At 28.3% G+C, this 21,318-nt stretch overlaps 4 protein-coding genes across 4 annotated transcripts in view; 3 read left to right on the forward strand and 1 right to left on the reverse strand.

Moving 5' to 3' along the window:
- LOC100197308 (nucleoporin NUP42) overlaps positions 1–4,887 on the forward strand; it is a 30,939-nt gene extending 26,052 nt beyond the window's left edge. The window contains exons 7-8 of the mRNA XM_065796520.1: positions 3,717–4,382; positions 4,505–4,887. Of these exons, the coding sequence (XP_065652592.1) occupies positions 3,717–4,382; positions 4,505–4,771 (933 nt within the window). The 3' untranslated portion in view covers positions 4,772–4,887. The remainder of the gene's footprint in view (positions 1–3,716; positions 4,383–4,504) is intronic.
- Positions 4,888–5,786: 899 nt separating this feature from the next.
- Positions 5,787–6,809, forward strand: LOC136079458 (uncharacterized). Its single transcript, XM_065795197.1, has one exon. The coding sequence runs from the start codon at positions 5,787–5,789 to the stop codon at positions 6,807–6,809; it is 1,023 nt and encodes a 340-aa protein (XP_065651269.1).
- Positions 6,810–6,894: 85 nt separating this feature from the next.
- LOC136079459 (uncharacterized) lies at positions 6,895–8,203 on the reverse strand. The gene is made up of 2 exons (XM_065795198.1): positions 7,974–8,203; positions 6,895–7,672 (listed from the first exon to the last, which is right to left on the reverse strand). The coding sequence occupies exons 1-2, from the start codon at positions 8,111–8,113 to the stop codon at positions 6,895–6,897; spliced, it is 918 nt and encodes a 305-aa protein (XP_065651270.1). The 5' UTR covers positions 8,114–8,203.
- A 1,036-nt stretch (positions 8,204–9,239) lies between these two features.
- On the forward strand, positions 9,240–20,819 carry LOC101241757 (uncharacterized protein F58A4.6). The gene is made up of 3 exons (XM_065796519.1): positions 9,240–9,429; positions 11,235–11,439; positions 18,595–20,819. Exons 1-3 carry the CDS (start codon positions 9,338–9,340, stop codon positions 20,749–20,751), a joined length of 2,454 nt encoding a protein of 817 aa, XP_065652591.1. The 5' UTR covers positions 9,240–9,337; the 3' UTR covers positions 20,752–20,819.
- Positions 20,820–21,318: the final 499 nt, after the last annotated feature.

The raw sequence follows: 21,318 nt of genomic DNA on the forward strand, positions 1-21,318 counted from the left end.
AATTATATTGTGATAACATATATAAAATATAAACAATATATAATATATATATAATAATACATATATTATTATAAAATAAGATATCTATACATATAATAATAATAATAATAATAATAATAATAATAATAGCAATAATAATAATAGTAATAATAACAATACTGTTGAGATTTAACGTCATCTTAAATCTGTTACAGACAAGAAAGTTTAATATACACGTTTAAGTCTAGTTTAGCTTTAAATAAGTTGAGATTTCTAACTTCTACTGTTTCAATCAGTAATTTGTTCCAGAATTTGACTGTTCGATTTGTAAAAAAACCCTCACGATTTTAATTTAAATATTTCTTATCTGTGAAAAAATGATGTTTGTTGCCTTGAATTTTGAAGACGAACCTGGAAAATTTAAAGAGCACGAATGTTGAGGGGGTATTTTCCAAGTTATTTACTCTATGTCTTAATACCATTTGTACATTTGTATGATATCTCGTATTCTTTGTTGTTTTAAAGATGTCAATTTCATTTTTTCTAGTCTTTCATTGTATGATAGATGACATAGCTCAGGTACAGATTTTGTTACTCGTTTTTGAATAATTTGTAATATATTTATATCTTTTTCAAGATAAGGACTCCATACCTGTATTGCAAAGTCTAAATGCAGGCCTATACAATACAGCAGTTTCATTAGTTTACTGTCTTTATACTTAAATGGTTTGCATATTATACCAAATTTATAGTTTACAATAGATTGTGCAATTTTGACTTGTGGTTTCCATTTTAAGTAATTTGAAATAAACATGCCTAGATCCTTTTTCAATTTAGTAATAATTAATTCTTGCTTTATATTATTGTTAGTCATGAAATATTTACAATTTTTATTTTTGTTAACAATATGCATGATTTTACATTTTTCAAAATTGAATTGCATTTTCCAGATTATTACCCATTTTTCTAATATAACAATGCCATTTTGTTAACATGTATATTCATTTCATTGTTAACTTCAGCTATTACCTTACAATCATCTGCATACAACAATTGGTTTGTAATTTGATTTAGAAGATGATTGATAAATATTAAAAATAAAATTAGAACAAGCACAGATCCTTGCGGTACACCGCTTACTACGTCCACCCATGATGATATACTTTTTTCTAGTACAACTCTATGCTTCTTATAAGTTAAAAAGGAATTTATTTACTTCAACGACATAGATGTAATGCCATATGCTTCATGTTTTAGTGCTAATCTCCTATGTGAAAATATCCTTTATTACAATAGATGATATCAAATGATTTACCGCCTGCAACATCTGTTGTTACTGTATCCATGTATTCAAGGAGATTAGTTGTGCAACTTTTGCCTTTTGTAAAACCATGCTGATTAGAAAATAAAAAATTGTTAGGCTTTAAATAATGTAAGAGTTGGTTAGATATTAAATGTTCTAAAGTTTTACAAAGAATTGAAGTCAAGGAAACTGGCCTATAATTTGAAACTTTATTTCTACTGCCATTTTTAAACAACAGCACTTTGTTTGCTGACTTCCATGAAATATGTACTACACCTTTGTAAATTGGTTTGTTAGATAATAAAGTTAATGGATTAGAAAAAGCATTTGTACATTCTTTTAATACAAAGGGATGAATTCCATCTGGTCTAACCGATTTTCTTGGGTTTAAAGCATTTATCATATTAATCTCTTCAGTTAAGGTAATACTAATAAACTGTAGTGAATTTAAACACTTTTTTTCAAATTTTAGTAAAATATCATTGTTATCTTCTATAAATCCTGATTGAAAATATTCATTCAAAGTATCAGCTATCTGCTTTTGGTTCGTAATTACACACACATTACAATCTTCAATGTTAAATAATTTTTCATATTTGTTTTGATATAATCATGTAGCAGTTTTGAGTCTTATTTTGTTTGTATTTATATATGTATTTTTATATATATATATATATTTTTTTTCTTATTTTATTTATATATGTGTTTTTTTGCTATATAATTTTTGTTCTTTATTATAGCTTTTTTAACTTTACAAGCTGTTTGGTAATGAGAAGCTCACAACAATCTTTTATATTTTTGAAAAACCAATCCCAATTTTAAATTTTTTCAAAGGTGTTGGTCTTGCTTACATATGTTTCACTTATAATATATTGCATGTTATTATATTATATCCTTAATTTCTGTTACCTAAAGGAGTGTTAGGTTGAATCTATTTGACTCTATTGGCATTATTTACTATTATCAAGTCTAGTATGTTTGTTTCGTGACAAGTTGCTCTTTGAAATGTTGAATTTACAACACATCGGTTTAAAAAACATTCATCAAGACAATTTACAAATTTTCTTAATGAATGTTTTTAATTTGTAATTAAAATCACCTGTAATTATGAGATCTCTAAAGAATTTTTTTCAATCAATTTTTTGTTTTTGTTTTATAATATTTATAATTTTTATCATTAGTAAGTTCATTTGAATTCGGCAGCTTGTAAATACAACCCACTAAAATCTTTTTGATTCCAAAATTTAGACAAGCCCAAACTTGTTGGGTGTCTATACATTTTATAGTTGGCAGTGTGACTTGATATAAGTTTATTTGATTTTTTACGTAAATTGCAACTCCTCCAATTTTTTCATTTGTTCGATCACAACCATACATTAAGTAATTTTCTATAAGTGTATCAGAAAGTTTGTTAAACCAAATTTCAGTAATGCAGATTAAATCTGGAAAATATGGCTTGATGGTGTAAACCAATTCATCTATTTTATTATTTAAAGAGGTGAAATTAGTATAAAAACAATTTAAGTGAGATTTTAAGTCTTTAAGAAAGATTTTAAGTTTTAAAGTTTATACCTTTTTTTTAAATGAGGGACATTTTTTTTTCAAAACTTTTAACAGATTTATTTAACAGATAATTGTAAATAAGTTTAAAAGATTCTTTTATATTGTTTGAGCCAGGAAAATTATAAATTTTTGCTTGTTGGAAATTTGATCATGTTGTTATTCAGAATCCCTTATCTATAATCTCTTATGTTTTTATTATCTAAGTCTCTATTTAGTCAATTACATTCATCTAGTAATTGTTTGAAAAAGTGTCATTGAATTGGCATTAAATCGTAGTTTAAATAAACATTTTTGAAGTATTTACTTTTTCTTAATTAATGTTTTAATTACCGCAATGCAATCATCTTTTCTTTTTTGACTAATATTTTTATTATTTGTATTTTAAAACAATGAGTTCTTGCAATTTTAAGGCTATCAATGCCCCTTAAATACCTCTAAAACCGCCCCTTTATCATCTATTTCTTTTTCATTAATGTCAAGTTTGTTTGATTCCATTATGCCAAATATAACAACATTTTTCTTTATGTTTTATATAATTTTGCTTAACTGTCATTGTACTTATAACATCAACTGTAGTAACGTTTGGTTTGTTAAAAACACCAAAGTTTACTTCTCTTGATGTTCTTTGATCTTCTTGCAACTGTTCTACTTTGACTTGTTTTATTAACTCAGCAAATTCAGTTTTTTGAACTAAGTAAAGATGATATATAAATTTCCAGAATTTTTTAAATAGTAAAAACACGTCTGCTAACTACATAGCATGCGTGTATAATTAATATAGTTAATATATAATATTTTAATATGAAATATATATTTATATAATTTTATATACTGTATAATTTATTAACTTGTTTTAATTTTGTTTTTCCAGTTTACCGAAATCAGCACTGTCCAATCAGCAGCATCAACAACAGATCATTTTGATAATAAAAGTCTTTTTAACAATCCTTACGAAAGTTCATCACAGACTTCTGGGAAATTGTTTGCAAGTTCTTCAAGTTCTTCAAATTTTTTTAATTTGAATAATACTTCAAAAGAGGTTTTTGGTATGCAAGCCCCTAATAATAGTACAAATATATTTGGTATGCAAGCCTCTAATAATAACACAAATATTTTTGGTATGGAAGGTTCTAATAATAACACAAATAGTTTTTTTAGCAAATTAACACAATCTAGTAGTTCTGGTGGATTATTCAACACTAAAGAACCTGAAAAAAATTCTACAGTTGTTAAAAATAATTTGTTTTCAGTTTCTTCACCTTCAGAAAATCCATTTAAATCAGATACAAGTTTAAATTTTTTTTCTAAAAACTTACAACCTTCTGAAAAAGGTATCGTTCCAAACGATACAAATTCTAACTTTTTTAATAATAATTCAACAATGGCTGGCAGTTTAAATATATTTTCAGTTTTAAACTCACAAAGTAAACCATCGTCAACAGATGAGTCAGGTGGTGTTTCTTCTTTAAATAGCACTTCAATGGGTTTGTTTTCAAATAGTGGCAACAGACCAGACCAAAAACCAGACTTTTCTCAGGTTTGTGTTTGAATGACTTTGTTTTTTCAACTACAATCGTTAATTTAAGCAAATAAATGTATTCAATTATTAAATTAATTTATGCCATCATGAACTTAAATAACACTAAAAATTTATTTTAGGTTTCTACCCAACCTTTGAATCCATTTTTTTCGTCACAAACTTTTACACAACCTACAAATCCATTTTTATCTTCACAAGTTTCCACACAAGTTCGACCAATACAGTCTTTGCCAATTTACGAACAACTAAGGGTATATAAACCAATTCAAATCGAAAATATCTTCCAAATACCACTGATGACTTCCGATGATATTGAAAGTTTTAAGGCGTGTCGTTTTGAAATTGGAAAAATTCCAAAATGCCCTCCACCTATTGAATTTTGTTAATTTTGTCAATATTTTTATTATTTATTATAATTATTTTTATTAAAAGACATAAACCTAAAAGATGTTAAAAAATTAAAAATTGACTTTGTCAAATTTACTTTTATATTTTTATCTAACATTTTAGTTATACATGTGCTTCCACACCAATATAGTTATTTTTAATATATTTATTACCAATATAATTAAAAATCAAGACAACCAAACAAACAATGTATAACACTAGTACAGGGGTGTACCCACCGGTTTTTTCCCAGTCGCTCTGCGGACAGCTGAAATTATTTTTTATTTCTTACTTGAATCGTCCATTATGATAATCAGTAGTTCATTATAATATTTTTTTGGGTATATTTTTTCTCGGATGAAAATACTGAAGAAAAAAAATTTTAATGTCTGACTACTAAAATACAACTAAAATGAAACAGGTTAATTAAAAGTAAACTAATTAATAAAAAAAAGGCAAATGTTATAACCTGTTAAAAAAAATTGTTAAGTAACTTTAGTTACAAACAGATACTGGTAAGAGATAAAGATTAAAATAAGTTGAAAATAAAATAAGTTGAAAAACCGCAAAGAAACATATTGAAAGCCATAACCGCAAAGAAACATTTTATAAAAAGAAAAATATTCTATTATTCTCTCTCAATCTTTAATCAAATTTAGTTTAGTTGAATTTTTAAAACATGTTTTTATTGTAATTCATTATACTAATACCCAGTTCACACTAAATTCTGTTTTAAATAAACATGTTTTAATGTAAACATAGTTTTATAATAAACATGTTTTCAGTTTTCTTGCGTTCAGATTGAACGTTCTTTAGTATTTATATTAACGTTCGAAAATGGCGCTCTCAAAGAAAAACTTGATCTCGAAGTTACGAGTATTATTGTACATATCAAGGAAAAAAAGAAGACTGCAATTGCAGCACATACTGATAAACTGTATTACTGCTTATAATTTTGTGGTTTACAGAAAAATTTGGACTAAACCTCGCAGTCAAAGCTTTTGGTACAAAACAATGGTAAACTGTTGGAACGAAGATGATTGGATAAAAAACATAAGAATGTCTAAAGCAGCCTTTAATTATCTGTGCAAGGAAGTTTCACCTTTTATGCCTATACAAGGCACTAACTTTCGTAAATCTTTGCCTTTAGAAATGAAGTTAGCTGTGACACTTTACTTTTTAAGTGGATCTGCAGATTACCGAACAATAGCCAATTTATTTGGCTTAGGAAAATCAACTGTTTGTACAATAGTTCACAGAGTTTGTAAACATTTTGTTGATAACTTAATGAAGAAATACATTTCCTTACCCTCAAGGGAAGAAACAATGGAGATTATAGTAAGTTTTGAAAAATTATATGGTTTTCCACAAGTAGTTGGAGCAGTTGATGGATGTCACATAAGAATAAAGGCTCCTCATAAAAATTCAGAGGACTATATAAACAGAAAAGAATATCACTCCATTATTTTACAGGGATTGGTAGACAGCAAGTATTTATTTAGAGATATTTTTGTAGGGTGGACTGGCAAATCACACGATTCAAGGGTTTTTAAAAATTCTCCCTTATATAAAGAGTGTCTGGCTAGAACCTTTTTACCTACAAACTTATCTAAAATAATTGATAATATTGAAATTGGTCCTCTTATCCTTGGTGATTCAGCATATCCCCTTAAAAATTGGCTTATGAAACCTTACTCAGATCGTGGAAATCTTAGTATAGAAGAAGCAAAGTTTAACGTTTCTCTTAGTAAATGTCGTGTGGTGGTGGAGAATGGATTTGGAAGATTAAAAGGTCGATTTCAATGTCTTTTAAAGAGATTAGATACAACAGTTGAACACACAGTCAATATTGTTACAACATGTTGTATACTACATAACTTCTGTACTTTGACAAAGCAAAAGTATTTAAATGAATGGATTGAACAAACAGAAATTGACTTAGTAAACCCTATATTAAACCACAGTTGCATTGAACTTGACAATAAAGCTGAGTTTATTAGAAATTCCATAAAAAAACATTATTTTACAACTGTTTAGTTGTAAATGATTTTTTTCAAACAATGTTGTAAAAGGCATGGTTTATTTTATTTTGAGAAAAAAATAACAAAACAAAGAAATTGCTTCACATTTTTTTAATCATAATTAAAAACTCTATCTCAGTCCCACTTTTAAGACATTTAACATCCTTATCATTTCGGATAAGTACATTTGGTAACTTGGTAATCAATAAAGATGCATTATCTTGAACTGAAAATTCCTCTTTTATTGTGCAAGTAAGTTTTTCTAGTGTCAAATCTGCCAATGAAAGTTCTATTTCAATAAAATATAAATCTTCAACTTGACGAACTTTTAATATAACACATGATTCTTCTTGTTTGTGGTTTTCTAAAATACTTTCTAAAATTTTATGATCAATATCAGCCTGAGAGGTCATAAATTTATTAACAGTGGCATTTAACTGTTCAAACATTACCTCACTTCTTGATTTTTTCTTTTTGGATTTTTTAAAGTAAAAACTATTATCTTTTTTTACCAACTCTTCAGATTTAGAACTTGACGGAGTAGTTTCAATGTCTATATGTTCACAGTTTACTAACTCATTAACACAATTATTAAAATTATTCACTTCTGCAGTTTTTTCAATAATAACATTCATGCCTGAGGAACTTTTCAAAAAAGTTGGTAATGTGGTTGGTTTGTCACTAAGAACCTTATCAATTTCATCAAAGCAGGATGGTTTTTTGGAAGGACCAGTCCCACTTGTATTTCGTTTATTATCAATATAATTGCGATATGCACTTGTCAATGTGTGAATTCTTGTTTTACACATCTCTTTATCTCTGTCTTCATATCCAGAAGCTTGCAAGAATAGCAAAATTTCCTCCCAAATTTTTCCTTTTCTAAAATCCAAAAAATATGAAGTTATATATATATATATATATATAATATATATATATATATATATATATATATATATATATATATATATATTGTGCTAACTATCAAAGAGAAATAAATATCTTGTTGTAAAAAGTACAATTTATAAACATTCATTTCCTTGTTTATTCAATATTAATGTAATTCGTAATCACTTCTTGTCTATTTGTGATTTATTTAAACTATTTAGTAACGAGTGGTTTGATTTTATTTAACAAGTTATTTCAATTTGATCCAACTTAACTGAAAAAAACAAAACAAAACCTTGTGCATGACTTCAACTTTTCTTGGATATTATCTTCTGACCATTTACTAATTAGTATTTTTGTTTCCTCATCATCCCAATGTCTAGCTCTCTTTCTAGATTTAACTTTTTCTTCAGCAACAGCTTTTTCCTCCGCCATTTAAAAACAGTTCAGGGTAATAAAACGCAATTAAAACAACCTCGCGACGTTGTTTTATTAAAACAACTTTTAACGTTGCGTGTTTTAATTAAAACCAGTTTTAAATTTGATGAGAATAGTAAAATGTAAAACGCGTTTAAAATACGTCAATTAAAACGTGTTTTATCGTCAGTATGAACGGGGTATAAGACTTCTTTTTTTTAGGAAAAAAGAATTTCCAGGTGCGTAATTAAGTGCATTCTAATAATGTTTTCTTGCGTGCATCCTAATAATGTTTTTTATTACTTTTTTATTTTGTTTGACAAAGTTTATTTTACTAAAAAAAAAAAAAAAGATATGTGTTATTAATGATTCAACTGTGCATTCACGTGATTTTTGAATTAAAAAAAAAAAATTTATTTAAAACTCATTTTAAATTGAGGAGAAATGTGCTTAAAGTTGCAACAACAATGTTTAAAAAACAGTCGCACTTCGAAATATTTAATAGCGTGTTGCCTTTTTTAAATTTAGTTTAGTAAAATTATATAAGGTACCGTAGTGTACTCATTATTAAGCGAAGTGTATACTACTTAAAATGCTTTTTAAATAATCACAAGATATAAAATCTTCATAGTTCAAAATATGGTTTTATAAATAGACACACTTTTGTAAGTAACAAACTGTCTGGTTGTCCTGCCGGGCTACTGACAGGCATTTTTTTTTAATTTCAGTCGCCCTTCGAGAAAATGAGTCATCCTGTGCCACCAAATGGCTATGAGGGTACACTCCTGTAGTATAATAATACTCCTGTATATATTAGTAGAACAAGTTACATAAAGTAAAATAAATATCTTTTTGATATACCTGATAAATATTTTTGATATATTTATCAGGTATACAAAAATATATATTATGATTTAGTATATTTTGATATATTTGAAGTTGTTATTTGATATTTTTTATTATTTATTGGCAACAAATATTTATATTTTATGACAATAATTTATTTTTGTAATTGGTAGATATTTTTTTTGGCTTCAATTTTATTATTAAATTTTTACATACCGTCATTATTATTTATTTTTTATAATTCATTATTATTTAATTTTTCTATTTTAATTATTATTCAATTTTTATATTCATAAACAGTTTTTATGTTTTTAACAGTTTCTACCATTAAATAAAAAAGTTTTTAAATAAAAAAATCAATTTAAATAAAAAATAAAAAAGTTTTTAGTTTTTATAATGTTTTTTTACAACCAACTTGGAATTGTTATTGCTGTAGCTTTCTTGTCTGTTGCACTATATGACATATCTTACAAAGTTGAAGAAAACCGGTAAGTTAATGTGTTTTTTTCATATTTAAAACTAGATGTGGAAATATTGAGAATGAGAACGTTATAATTAAGAAATCTTAATGTGTAATCAAGAAATGTATCACATAAATAAGAAACATAACATGTAAATATGAAATTGTATTGCTTAAATAAGAGACAAACCATATAAATAAGAAACTGTATTGTGTAATTGAAAATTCATAAACTGTAGTTGTAGAGTGCTTAACTAAAGATTATGATAAGTTTATTTTAAATGGTCGGACATAATACATTATGGACATATTAAGTTTAGATTTTAGTATGCACCAGCAGTAGTTATTGGGTTGAAAGAAGATTGTGTTATGTGATGATATACAGGATGTTTTATAAATTTTAAATTAAAATTGCTCATTATTATCATATTTTGGTCCTTTTTGCAATCATATCCTATTTGCTATCATGCTCAAAAATGTCTCCTAATTATTATAATTTAATTTTTTTTAAATCTGTTCGCATATAATGTTTAATTATTGATTTAGGTATATATAAAAAGACTTTCCCTTAAGCAATTGAAGAGAGAATTTAAATTGTTATTTTATTTACTAAGTTTTGATGGAAAGAAACTCTTAGAGGATTAGAGATGGAAAAAAACTTTTTAGAGGATTCAGTTCAATAACAGTCAATGCAGATTTTGCACTTAGTTGGAAAGTGTGTTTGAAAATTTACAAGCTTAGTTGTTGCCTTCAAGACGCTATACAACCTAATGCCAATCGAAATAGTTCAATATTAGTATTAACTTTAAAAACATGAATCCAATTACATCTGTATTTAGTGCTAGGACTGTTGAACAACAGATTCAATATTCTGATGTATTTTTATTGTGGCAAAAACGTAATTGGTGATGACTGTGCTTGTGTTTCACACAGCTGTGTGATGATGTAACAATTTTAAATATGGAGTGGAGTGCAAGGCTTAGTTTAACGGTTGGACATCGCCACCCCTTGGACCATTCTTGAGACCTGCTAGAGGAGGACTTAAACCATTGTTGATTTTTTCAGTAAAAATGAACAATGGTTGGTTGCCCCCATAAATCAGTTCTTAAAGCCAGTCCAGGGGGCAGCGATGTCCGACCATTATATTGAGCCCTGAGAGTGATAACTAAGTTGCTGTCTAACTGAGATCTGTTAATAACTTTGTGGAAATTGACAATATCTTTATATGTTAAACTATTTAGTTACATCCTACATTTCTTAATTACATATTTCATGTTATGAATTATGTATTGTGTTTCTTAATTACAATTTATGCAATATTAATTTCATTTTATGTTTCTATGTTTCAACATAGAATACTTAATTATCTTAAAAAGATGTATTTAATGTCAACATACAATATAGATTACTCAGTTATCTTAAAAAGATGTATTTAATGTCAGCATACAACATAGATTACTCAATTATCTTAAAAAGATGGATTTAATGTCAACATACAATATAGATTAAAAATATCTATCTTAAAAAGATGTATTTAATGTCACACGTTTGTACATCATAACAATAAATATGATGGTGCAATAATCATTAATACAATCTTAACCTAAATTTATTTACTCACTAATTTATAATAAATTTATTTTGTTAATTTAAATTTTTATGTAAATAAAGACATAAAAAAACAAATATAAATATATCATAAAAAATATATACTTTATCTTATTATGTTATTTCTCTTAAAATGCAAATAAACAATTTTTTTACATAAATTTTTTTTCACAAGTTTACATGGAACTGTTTTTAAAAAATTTAACAAAATGCTTAATTTTGTAGGTGTGGAATGACATGGATGTATGAGCAACCAGAATTCATTAAATTGACCATGCCGAATGTTGTGCAGCATGAGTTTGCCAAGTATTCACTTTTCATATATGGAGAGGGAAGCTATGCAACGTATTTAAAAAACATGCAAGGAAAATACAAATTAGATGGAGTTCCTGTTTTATTTGTGCATGGAAATGGGGGTAGCTATAAGCAGGTAGTTTTATTTTTGCATGGAGGTGGGGTAGCTATAAGCATGTCGGGTGAGGGGTTAGCTATAAGCAGATAGTTTTACAATTAAAGTATATAATTTTTTTTGCTTAGTATTATAATAATATGGTATTGTTGCTGATACCAAAATTTACAATATTTTAATTTGTTATTAATTTATTGATTTTTTGAAATTATTTTTAAATATAAATTAAAATAACATACATTTTTAATAATATTTTTTAACAAGTTTAAATATGAATTTTATTTGGTAAAAAGTAAAAAGTACTAAAACATAAAAAGTAAAATTTTCAGATGAATTAAAAACATTGTATATATATATATATATATATATATATATATATATATATATATATATATATATATATATATATGTAAATTATGTTAGTGTATTTTACTTAAAGAACAGAGCAATAAATTAGTAAAAAACACTTATCTAACTTTTATCTTCTTTTTATCTTATTTTTAATTTCAATTAACAATAGGCTAAACCAAAACTCTTCTAATGAAAATATTTTTAACTCCTCTAAACGCGTTTATGAAGATGCCCTTAAAAAAAGTGGCTTTCAAAATTTCGAGCTAAAATTTGAAAAGAAAATTGCAAAAAAGCGTAATAGAAATAGAAACATAATTTGGTTCAACCCCCCGTACAGCAAGAATGTTTCAACAAATATAGGTAAAATTTTTCTAAAATTAGAAGACAAACATTTTCCTCCCTCTAATAAATTACATAAGATTTTTAACAGAAATACCATTAAAGTAAGTTATAGTTGTACAAAAAATTTAGAAAGAATTATAAAAGGCCACAACTACTCGTTAATTAATAAAAATGAACATATAAAAGAAAAAAACACTGATTATTGTAATTGTAAACAAAAAATAGATTGCCCTCTAAATGGAAAATGCCTTTCGAAAAATGTAATTTACAAGTGCATTGTTTCCTCACAAAACTACCCTGATAAACAATATATTGGCTTAACCGAGGGGAATGGAAAAAACGTTATGCCAACCACAAACAATCGTTTAAACACAAAAAATATTCAAAAGAGACTATGCTGTCAAAATATATTTGGGATTTAAAAGAAAAAAATAAAAATTTTAATTTACAATGGTGTATTCTAAAATCTGCCCCTGCCTATAATAACATTTCCAAAAAATGTATGCTATGTTTGCAAGAAAAATTTGAAATAATTACTCATTTGAATCAAGAAAATTTATTAAATAAAAAATCTGAATTAATTTCTAAAAAAATTAATTTCGAAAATAAATACCTCTTAAAAAGTTATAAAAACAAATGACCAAATTAAACTATGCCCATTCCAAAGAAAATTATTTCATAATTACTTTCTGTAACTTCCCGTTAACAAAAAAATATAGTAATTAAAAATATTTTATAATAATTTATAACTTCCTGTAAAATATTTTTTTCTATAAATTGAATTTTTTTTGAGATTTAGTAACTCTTCCTGATGATCCAGCAATGGTGAAACTTCAAGTCGAAGATAAAAGTTAGATAAGTGTTTTTTACTAATTTATATATATATATATATATATATATATATATATATATATATATATATATATATGATAAAAAAGTATATAAAAAAAATACATAACAGGAACAAAAAAGACATTTCCCCTTAAACGCTGACTAGAAGTAAATATATATATATATAAATATATATATGAATATATATATATAAATATATAAATATATATATATATATATATATATATATATATATATATATATATATATATATATATGAGAGAAGAGAGAGAGAGAGAGAGAGAGAGAGAGAGAGAGAGAGAGAGAGAGAGAGAGAGAGAGAGAGAAAGAGAGTGAGAGAGAGAGATATAGAGAGAGAGATAGAGAGAGTGCCCACTCGCTGGAAAAACTGAAAACGCTGACTAGAAGCAAATATATATATATAAATATATATATATATAAATATATATATATATATAAATATATATATATATATATATATATATATATATATATATATATATATATATATATATATTATTAAATTTGATAAATATATATATATATCAAATTGTTATATCTAAATTGTTAAATTTGATATATATATATATATATATATATCAAATTTAACAATTATATATATATATATATATTCCACCATGTTTTTCCAAAACAGTCCTTTCCAGTTTTTCCAGCAAGTGCCCACTCACTGGAAAAACTGGAAAGGACTGTTTTCCTCAGAATCTGAAAACATTTTTGTTGTTGTAATTCAGACATACTTACAACGCAGTGAAATAAGAAAAAGTGTAAAAAATTAATTTGCCAAAGTTAACACCTTGAAAACACTCTTTTTTAATGGTTTTTTACAAGCTATGACCCCTATGACCTAGACCTTTTTACAAGCTATGACCCCTATGACCTAGAATATCTCAAATTACCCAGGAGTCTGATGAAATATACAATTCAAGACCTAGTGGCTGGTCTTTATCAACAAAGGGGTAAACAGATTCTTTCTGTTGACCTGTCTCCCACCCCTACTTCATCTATTAGGCCGGCGCAGATGTATTTTTAATACATTGTTTCCAGTTTAGAATGTTGAATGCTGGATCTTCTTGACTCAGTTCATGGGTTTTACTTGTTTCTCTGTTTTTGTGACTAGACAACTCATTCTATTATCTCCTAATGAGGGTACAGCTCTAAAACTCAGTTTTATGGTGCTGAGGCTGGCTGGTAGTCAGGTTTCTCGAACTCTGTGGTAGCTCTCAGAGAGGCTGATTCCATCAACAGCTAAAAATATCAAAGTATTAACAGTGCCATGTTGCGCATGGATGGTGTCCCTGTTTGTACTTTTGGTGTGCATTGCTGAGGCCACATTTGGAGCCCTTTGTGAGGCAATTGCTTGGGCTATTAAACAGCGTTCTGTGTACTATCTATACTTTGAGTCAAATTCTTCAATCTAATTTTAAAATGAATAAAGTACCAAAAACTATGAAACACAAAAAACCATCATCATCACCAAGTTCTCTAAGCCTATCATTCACTAATATTCGTGGTCTTCGAAGTAAATTTTCTTCTATTGAGTCTTATCTCTTTCTAAGTTCACCAGACCTACTTGCTCTTTTTGAGACTAGTTTAAGTTCAGCTGTCTCATCTTGCGATCTTAGTGTTGATGGTTTTCTTCCTTTAATTCGTAAAGACTCCAATAGTCACATGCTTGGCCTGGGCATTTACATTTGTAAGAATTCACCCGTTTGTCGTGAACTAGGTTTGAATCCACAGACTATTCTTTTATGTGCTTTCGTTTAGCACCACTTCACTCTATTACCTTTCTATTTTTTCTATATTGCTCTCCATCTCAAGACTGCGCTCTTTTTGATGTTATTTCTGATCATATTGACCAAGGCCTCTCTCTTTATCCATCAGCCAATATAGTTGTTGTCGGTGACTTTAATGCTCACCACTCTTAATGGCTTGGCTCTAGTGTCAGTAATTCTGCAGGCATTAAAACCCATAGCTTTTGCCTTTCACAATTCTCAAATAGTCAACTTTCCAACTCGCTTTCCTGACAACCCGAATCATTTACCTTCTCTACTCGACTTATGTCTTGTTTCTGATTCTAATTAGTGCTCAGTTTCTACATATTCACCCTTTGGTGCTTCTGATCACAGTTTGATCTCTTGATCTGGGATTCTTTCTGTGATTTTCTTTGTGATGGCTCTTGCGTAGAAATCTTTTGTCTTCCTGTCGACAAATGCACATCTTACATAACTTCGTGGATTCAGGCTGGCATGGAATCTTTTATTCCCTCTCGACGATTCCAGGTCAAGCTTCACTCTCCTCCATGGCTTTCCTCACACTGTGCTGCTGCGATTGATAATCAAAACCATTACTTCCATATTTGTCAGCAAAACAATTCTACAGAAAACAGGTGTCTGTTTATTACTGCTAGAAACAATTGTAAAAAGGTTTTGTCTAACGCCAAAACCCGCTATTCTCAGTTCATGAAATCTCGTTTCTCATCTCAAAAATTAGGCTCTCGTGAGGGCAAATCTATAATTCCACCTCTCTTGTATGTTTCAGACTTTGTCACCTCACCTAAAGACAAAGCTGAGTTGTTTGCTAAAAACTTTTCATCAATATCATCTCTTGATTCCACTAGTTGCCTTCTACTTGATATTGCCAACAAACAGGTTGATCCATTGCTTGACATTCATATCACTTCAGCATCTGTATCTAAAGTGATTTCCTGCCTAGACTCCTCTGCAGCTTGTGGTCCGGACAACATACCTGTTATTGTCTTGCAGAAGTGTTCTCCGGTGCTGTCGTCTATACTCTCAAAACTATTCAACAAGTGCTTGTCAGAGTCTTGTTTTCCGGCCTGCTGGAAAGCGGCATCTCTTATCTCTATTTTCAAAAATTCTGGAGAGCGATCTGATTCGTCTAACTACCGTCCCATTAGTCTTCTTCCTATCATAAGCAAAATTTTTGAATCTTTAATTAACAAACACTTAAATTCTTATCTTAAATCTAATAACTTACTTTCTGACCATCAATATGGAGTTCGATCTTCTCGTTCTACAGCTGATTTGCTAACAGTTATAACTGACAGGTTTTATCGTGCATTAGATAAAGGGGGAGAGGTTAAGGCCATCACTTTTGACATTTCAAAAGCTTTTGATAAAGTTTGGCATGCTGGTCTTCTCCATAAGCTTTCTTCTTATAGTGTATCTGGCAACATCTTTAAGATTAATGAATCCTTCCTTTCCAATCGTAGTATAAAAGTTGTCCTTGATGGACAGCACTCTTCTTCTTATTCTGTAACTTCAGGGGTTCCTCAAGGTTCTATCCTAGGCCCTATACTTTTTTTAATATGCATTACCCATCTTCCAGATGTTCTCACATCTAAGGTGGCATTGTTTGCTGATGATACTACCATTTATTCTTGTCGTGATAAAAACCAACACTCTCTGATTGCTTGGAGGGGTCATTTGAGCTTGAAAAGGATCTCACTTCTGCCACAGCATGGGGCTTACAGTGGCTGGTGAACTTCAATACAGATAAAACTCAATTTTTTTCAGCCAATCGTTATTGCAATAATTTAGATCTTCCTATATTTATGAACGGTGATGTACTTAATGAGTCACCTACTCTTCATCTTCTAGGATTAACTCTTACTTCCGATCTTTCTTGGAAACCGTATATATCAAATCTGTTGCAAAATTAGCATCTGCTAAGGTTGCATCTTTTTATCATGCCTCACACTTTCTTACTCATGATTCTATTCTCTATCTCTATGAATCTCAAATCCGGCCTTGTATGGAATACTGTTGCCATATCTGGGGCGGATCTTCTAATGATGCCCTTTCTCTTTTAGACAAGGTGCAAAAATGCATTGTAAACATAGTTGGACCTGCTCTTGCAGCCAACCTCCAACCATTATCACATCGTCGTAATGTTGCTTCTCTTTCTCTTTTCTACAAATACTATAATGGGCACTGCTCTGAAGAGCTAGTGTCTCTTGTTCCATCTACTAAAATTCATTCTCGTGTTACTTGTAAGTCATCTAAGTCTCATTCTTTTTCTGTGACTCTTCCTAAGTGCTCCAAAAACGCTTATTCGTCTAGTTTTTTTCCTCGCACATCAGCTCTTTGGAATTTGCTTCCTTCATCATGCTTTCCTGATTCATATAATTTGCAATCCTTCAAGTCATCCGTCAATGGTTATCTTGCATTACAACTTTCATCTTTTCTCTTTCAGTAACTTCCAACTTTAATTAGTGGCTGCTTGCAGCCTTGTTGGAAGCGAAGATGTTTTAAAAAAAGAAAATCTGCTTTTAGAAGTATTTTAGTTTTTATTTTAACTGTTTTTACATCATTTTGGACCTCCTTTTGGGTTAAATTGATAACTTTTACTATTTCTTTGTAGTGATCTCTGTCAGAAGATGTTAGCGCTAACACCATGATTATTGGATCCAAACACCTTGTATGGTTTGGATCTGTTACCATGGTATGGTTTTACCATGATTTTAATACCACATCTGCAGCAAGCTTATATTCAGTATAATGACATATCTGCCAATAGTTTCATTGACCTAAAAAGTGTAAATTAAAATAATCCAATTTAGACAAAACAAAGTTTAAAATGATGATGCTAAAATCTTATTACATTTAATTTTTGACATCTTTTTTAAAAGAACAGCTCTCTTGAAAACAAATGCCTGCTTATTATTGCAAGAAATTGATGTAAAAAGGTGCTGTCTTATGCTAAGGTCGATTATTCTCAGTTTACTAAGTCTCGTATATTATCTCAGAAGTTAGACTCTAGAGGCATTAAGAAATAAAGGTAGATTATTTTATAGAACAACTTTTTAAATAAAACAACTCCCTTGAGAACAAAATTCTATTTATTATTGCGAGAAATTTTAATTGATTTTATTTTTATTATATTTCTTCTGATTTTAAAGAAAGTCTGTCTTTAAGGAAAAAAAATTGGTTTAGAGTTATTATTTTTTTTTTTTACATCTGAACTTGAACCTTTTTGCAAACCGTTGTTTTTAAACAATTTGTTACTTTTATGACATATATTATTCATAAATATTAAGAATAAACCAAAACTAATAATTTGAAAACTTCACAATCAGAAAACTCGTATGTCAAAAACCACAGAGAAAAACTCTAGAGAGAGAAATGTAGTCATCCATTCTATTGATTTTTTTTACAATATTTTTTCATTCAGAATAAGAGCCGGCCTGATTTGGGGTAAATGCAACTTGAGTTTCATGTAGCAAAATGTCTTTGCCAAAAACCTGGTGTGTGAAATAGCTCCATTTTTGTTGATTTTTACCTAATGACCTGCATAAATACATTACATATATATATGTATATATAACACATCATATATATATATATATATATATATATATATATATATATATATATATATATATATATATATATGTATATATATACATATATATATATATATATATATATATATATATATATATATATATATATATATGATGTGTTATATATACATATATATATGTAATGTATTTATGCATAATGTATGGTATTCATTATTTAATTAAGAATAATGGTATGCATAAAATGATGAAATAAAGAGTATGACTTTTTTTAATTTTCATTTTAGGTTCGCTCTCTTGGTTCTGTATCCCTTCGTAAATCTGAGAAATCTGTGCATCATTTTAATTATTTTAGTGTAGATTTCAAAGAAGAACTTTCTGCTCTGTATGGTCCGTTTCTATATCGACAAACAAAGTTCCTTCAACATGCTATAACACAAATATTTAATTGCTACTCTCACCTACCTGTTTCTTTAAGACCAACTTCTATTATTGCTGTTGGTCATTCAATGGGGGGTGTAGTTATACGTGGTTTATACACCCTGTCCTCATTTGATGCTTCATTAATAAATACTATTATCAGTTTAGCAACTCCACAAAAAGAAGCTCCTTTGTTTCTAGATAACTATATTTATGAGTTTTACAAAGAAGTGAACAATTATTGGATACGTGAAAGCAATGGAAAGTTATTTAACACAACTTTTTTGTCTATTGCTGGCGGATTTCGAGATTATTTGGTTCGCAGTGATTTATGTTTTATAAAAACTTTGAATAAAAATCAGAGGTATTCACTGACAACAAGTATTCCCCACATTTGGAGATCTACTGACCACCAATGTATTGTGTGGTGTAATGAGTTAGTCCGCGCACTTACACGTTGTTTTTTTAAGATGATTGCATTTAAAACAAAGCAAGTGTCAAAAAGTCATAGTCGTAGACTAAAGGTTTTCGACAGTATTTTTTTTAATGCAGACTTGAAGCACAGTGCTCCAAGAAACAATTGTGTTTCTATCCAGGTTGAGAATACTATGAGTTCTTTCCATGCAAACAAAAGCTGCTTTAATTTATACTCTATTCATGGTCATGGAATAATTTTATCATCTGAAGGTTCATTGAGTGAGTGGGTTTTATTATGCGACAATTCAGCTTGTGTTTTTCCATATTACACGTTTCCGACTCATAAAAAGTCTTCTTTTTATTTTTATGTGAATTCAAGTGTTACAATATTGAATGGCAGCAATAAAGAAGTTTTTGTTCAAGCTTATGATGAAACTAATTTTTTCTCAGTAAATATTCCATTTTTGTTAAATGAAGAAAAATTGTTTCATTTCCAGAAATCATTTTTTATTAAAATAAATTTAATTGGTTTTATTGAAACATGGCAAGCTTATAAATTGACATTCAACAATAATTATTCCTTTCAAGCTACTGTAGGTCTTTTTTCTCCATTTACTTCAGATATTGAATATTTTCTATTGAATGGCAGTGAATCAATTTCACTTAAACTTTTTAAAGGGAAGCCTTACAATAAATATTATGACAAACATGTTTATCTTATGATTTGGAGTGAAAACATATCTTCCATTAATGTGCGGATTCAACCTGATTTTGTAGCAATTTTTGGGCAGATTTTTAAATTCAATTATGCAAAAATATTGCGTATTACAATTCTTTTTTGTATTTTGAAATCCCTTGCTGAATTTTCTAAATTAGGTCAGTTTAATGTCTTTCAGTCGACTTTATTTGTTGTTTCATTGACTTTGCTTATGTTGTCAACCAGATTATTGTTTAAATTTGATATTGATGTTATTACTCGAGCAGTTTGGATTGAAACGTTTTTAGTTTTTATATCATTTTTTCTCTCAGGAGTTTGGCACAGCCTAGTTAAAAAGTTTATTATTGCCTTATGTGTCTTACTAACACCTTTAGTTTCAGTAACTGAATTGGACCAAATGAAGTTTACAAAGTTTATGCTTCTAGCTACCATATCAACTCTGAGTGTCTTAACTGTATACCAGTATATATTTTTTGGTATGCCTTTTTTATTTTTTATTATGATCAACATAATAAAAATAAATGCTTCAGAAGATTGTGAAATTAAAAAAGTACATATGAGTATTCTTGCTGGTATTTTACCTTCAATTATTATTTTGTTAGTAGTCCCTACAATAATTTATGTTAAAGATTGCATTGAAAGTACTTCTTCATTAGAAGGTGCCTCAATATATATTCTATGCCTTCATATTACATATGCTCTTTATTTGATAGTTCATCTTTCAGTTCCTAAAATTAGAACTAAATATGTGTATTTTATGGCTCTAGTTATTTTAACTATACTTTCAGAAACTTTTCAACTATTCAATCAAGTCTATATAACAATATTTTTTCTTATTTATATATCCAGTTTTTCTTTGATAAAAAAATTTGATTTTTTTTTTGTTTAGTTTCAAAGTTCAAAATTTTGTAATTTTGTTTATAAAAATAACATCAATAAGATGAATAGTTGATTAAATAATTATGTTTTAGTTGACATTTATTGTTATAGTTTTTAGAGTGTTTCTGTTCTGCAGGAATCGAAAGAGATAATAGGCCATTGTTGTCGATGCAGCGCATTGGCTTTCATTAAATTATTATATAAAACATTTTTTTATATTAATGTTAATTCACCTACCCGGGCCGGAAAGACCACTACAGTTGATGAGGCTACTTTAATTGTGGGACAACCCTCTCTCAACTTTTTAACTTTGAAATATGAACCTTGACAAACAAGATTGCTGCATGGAGAAACAAGTTAACCCCCTGTAATACTAGAGACATAGTGGGGATCAAACTCAGAACTTCTTGCTTATGAAGCAAGCGCTCTACTACTACTGCATAGGATTTTATAACTTGTATTATAAGTTCATCTAACACAGTTGCAAGTTTTTAATGGCAGTTGTATTATGGAAAATCTTTCTAGATACAGTTTGATAGAGTGTGTGAATGTTGTAAGTGTAGGTTGTTTAATGTAT

Source organism: Hydra vulgaris, chromosome 04 (genome assembly GCF_038396675.1).
Source record: "Hydra vulgaris chromosome 04, alternate assembly HydraT2T_AEP".
Taxonomy (NCBI): Eukaryota; Metazoa; Cnidaria; class Hydrozoa; order Anthoathecata; family Hydridae; genus Hydra; species Hydra vulgaris.

Excerpts from the sequence above, each read along its gene's own strand:
- LOC101241757 (XM_065796519.1), top strand. The coding sequence starts at position 9,338 with ATGTTTTTTTACAACCAACTTGGAATTGTTATTGCTGTAGCTTTCTTG. Across the intron at positions 9,430-11,234 it reads TACAAAGTTGAAGAAAACCG|GTGTGGAATGACATGGATGT; the intron begins GTAAGTTAATGT and ends TTAATTTTGTAG. Across the intron at positions 11,440-18,594 it reads ATGGGGGTAGCTATAAGCAG|GTTCGCTCTCTTGGTTCTGT; the intron begins GTAGTTTTATTT and ends TTTTCATTTTAG.
- LOC136079458 (XM_065795197.1), top strand. The coding sequence starts at position 5,787 with ATGGTAAACTGTTGGAACGAAGATGATTGGATAAAAAACATAAGAATG.
- LOC136079459 (XM_065795198.1), bottom strand. The coding sequence starts at position 8,113 with ATGGCGGAGGAAAAAGCTGTTGCTGAAGAAAAAGTTAAATCTAGAAAG. Across the intron at positions 7,673-7,973 it reads AAGTTGAAGTCATGCACAAG|AAAAGGAAAAATTTGGGAGG; the intron begins GTTTTGTTTTGT and ends TTTGGATTTTAG.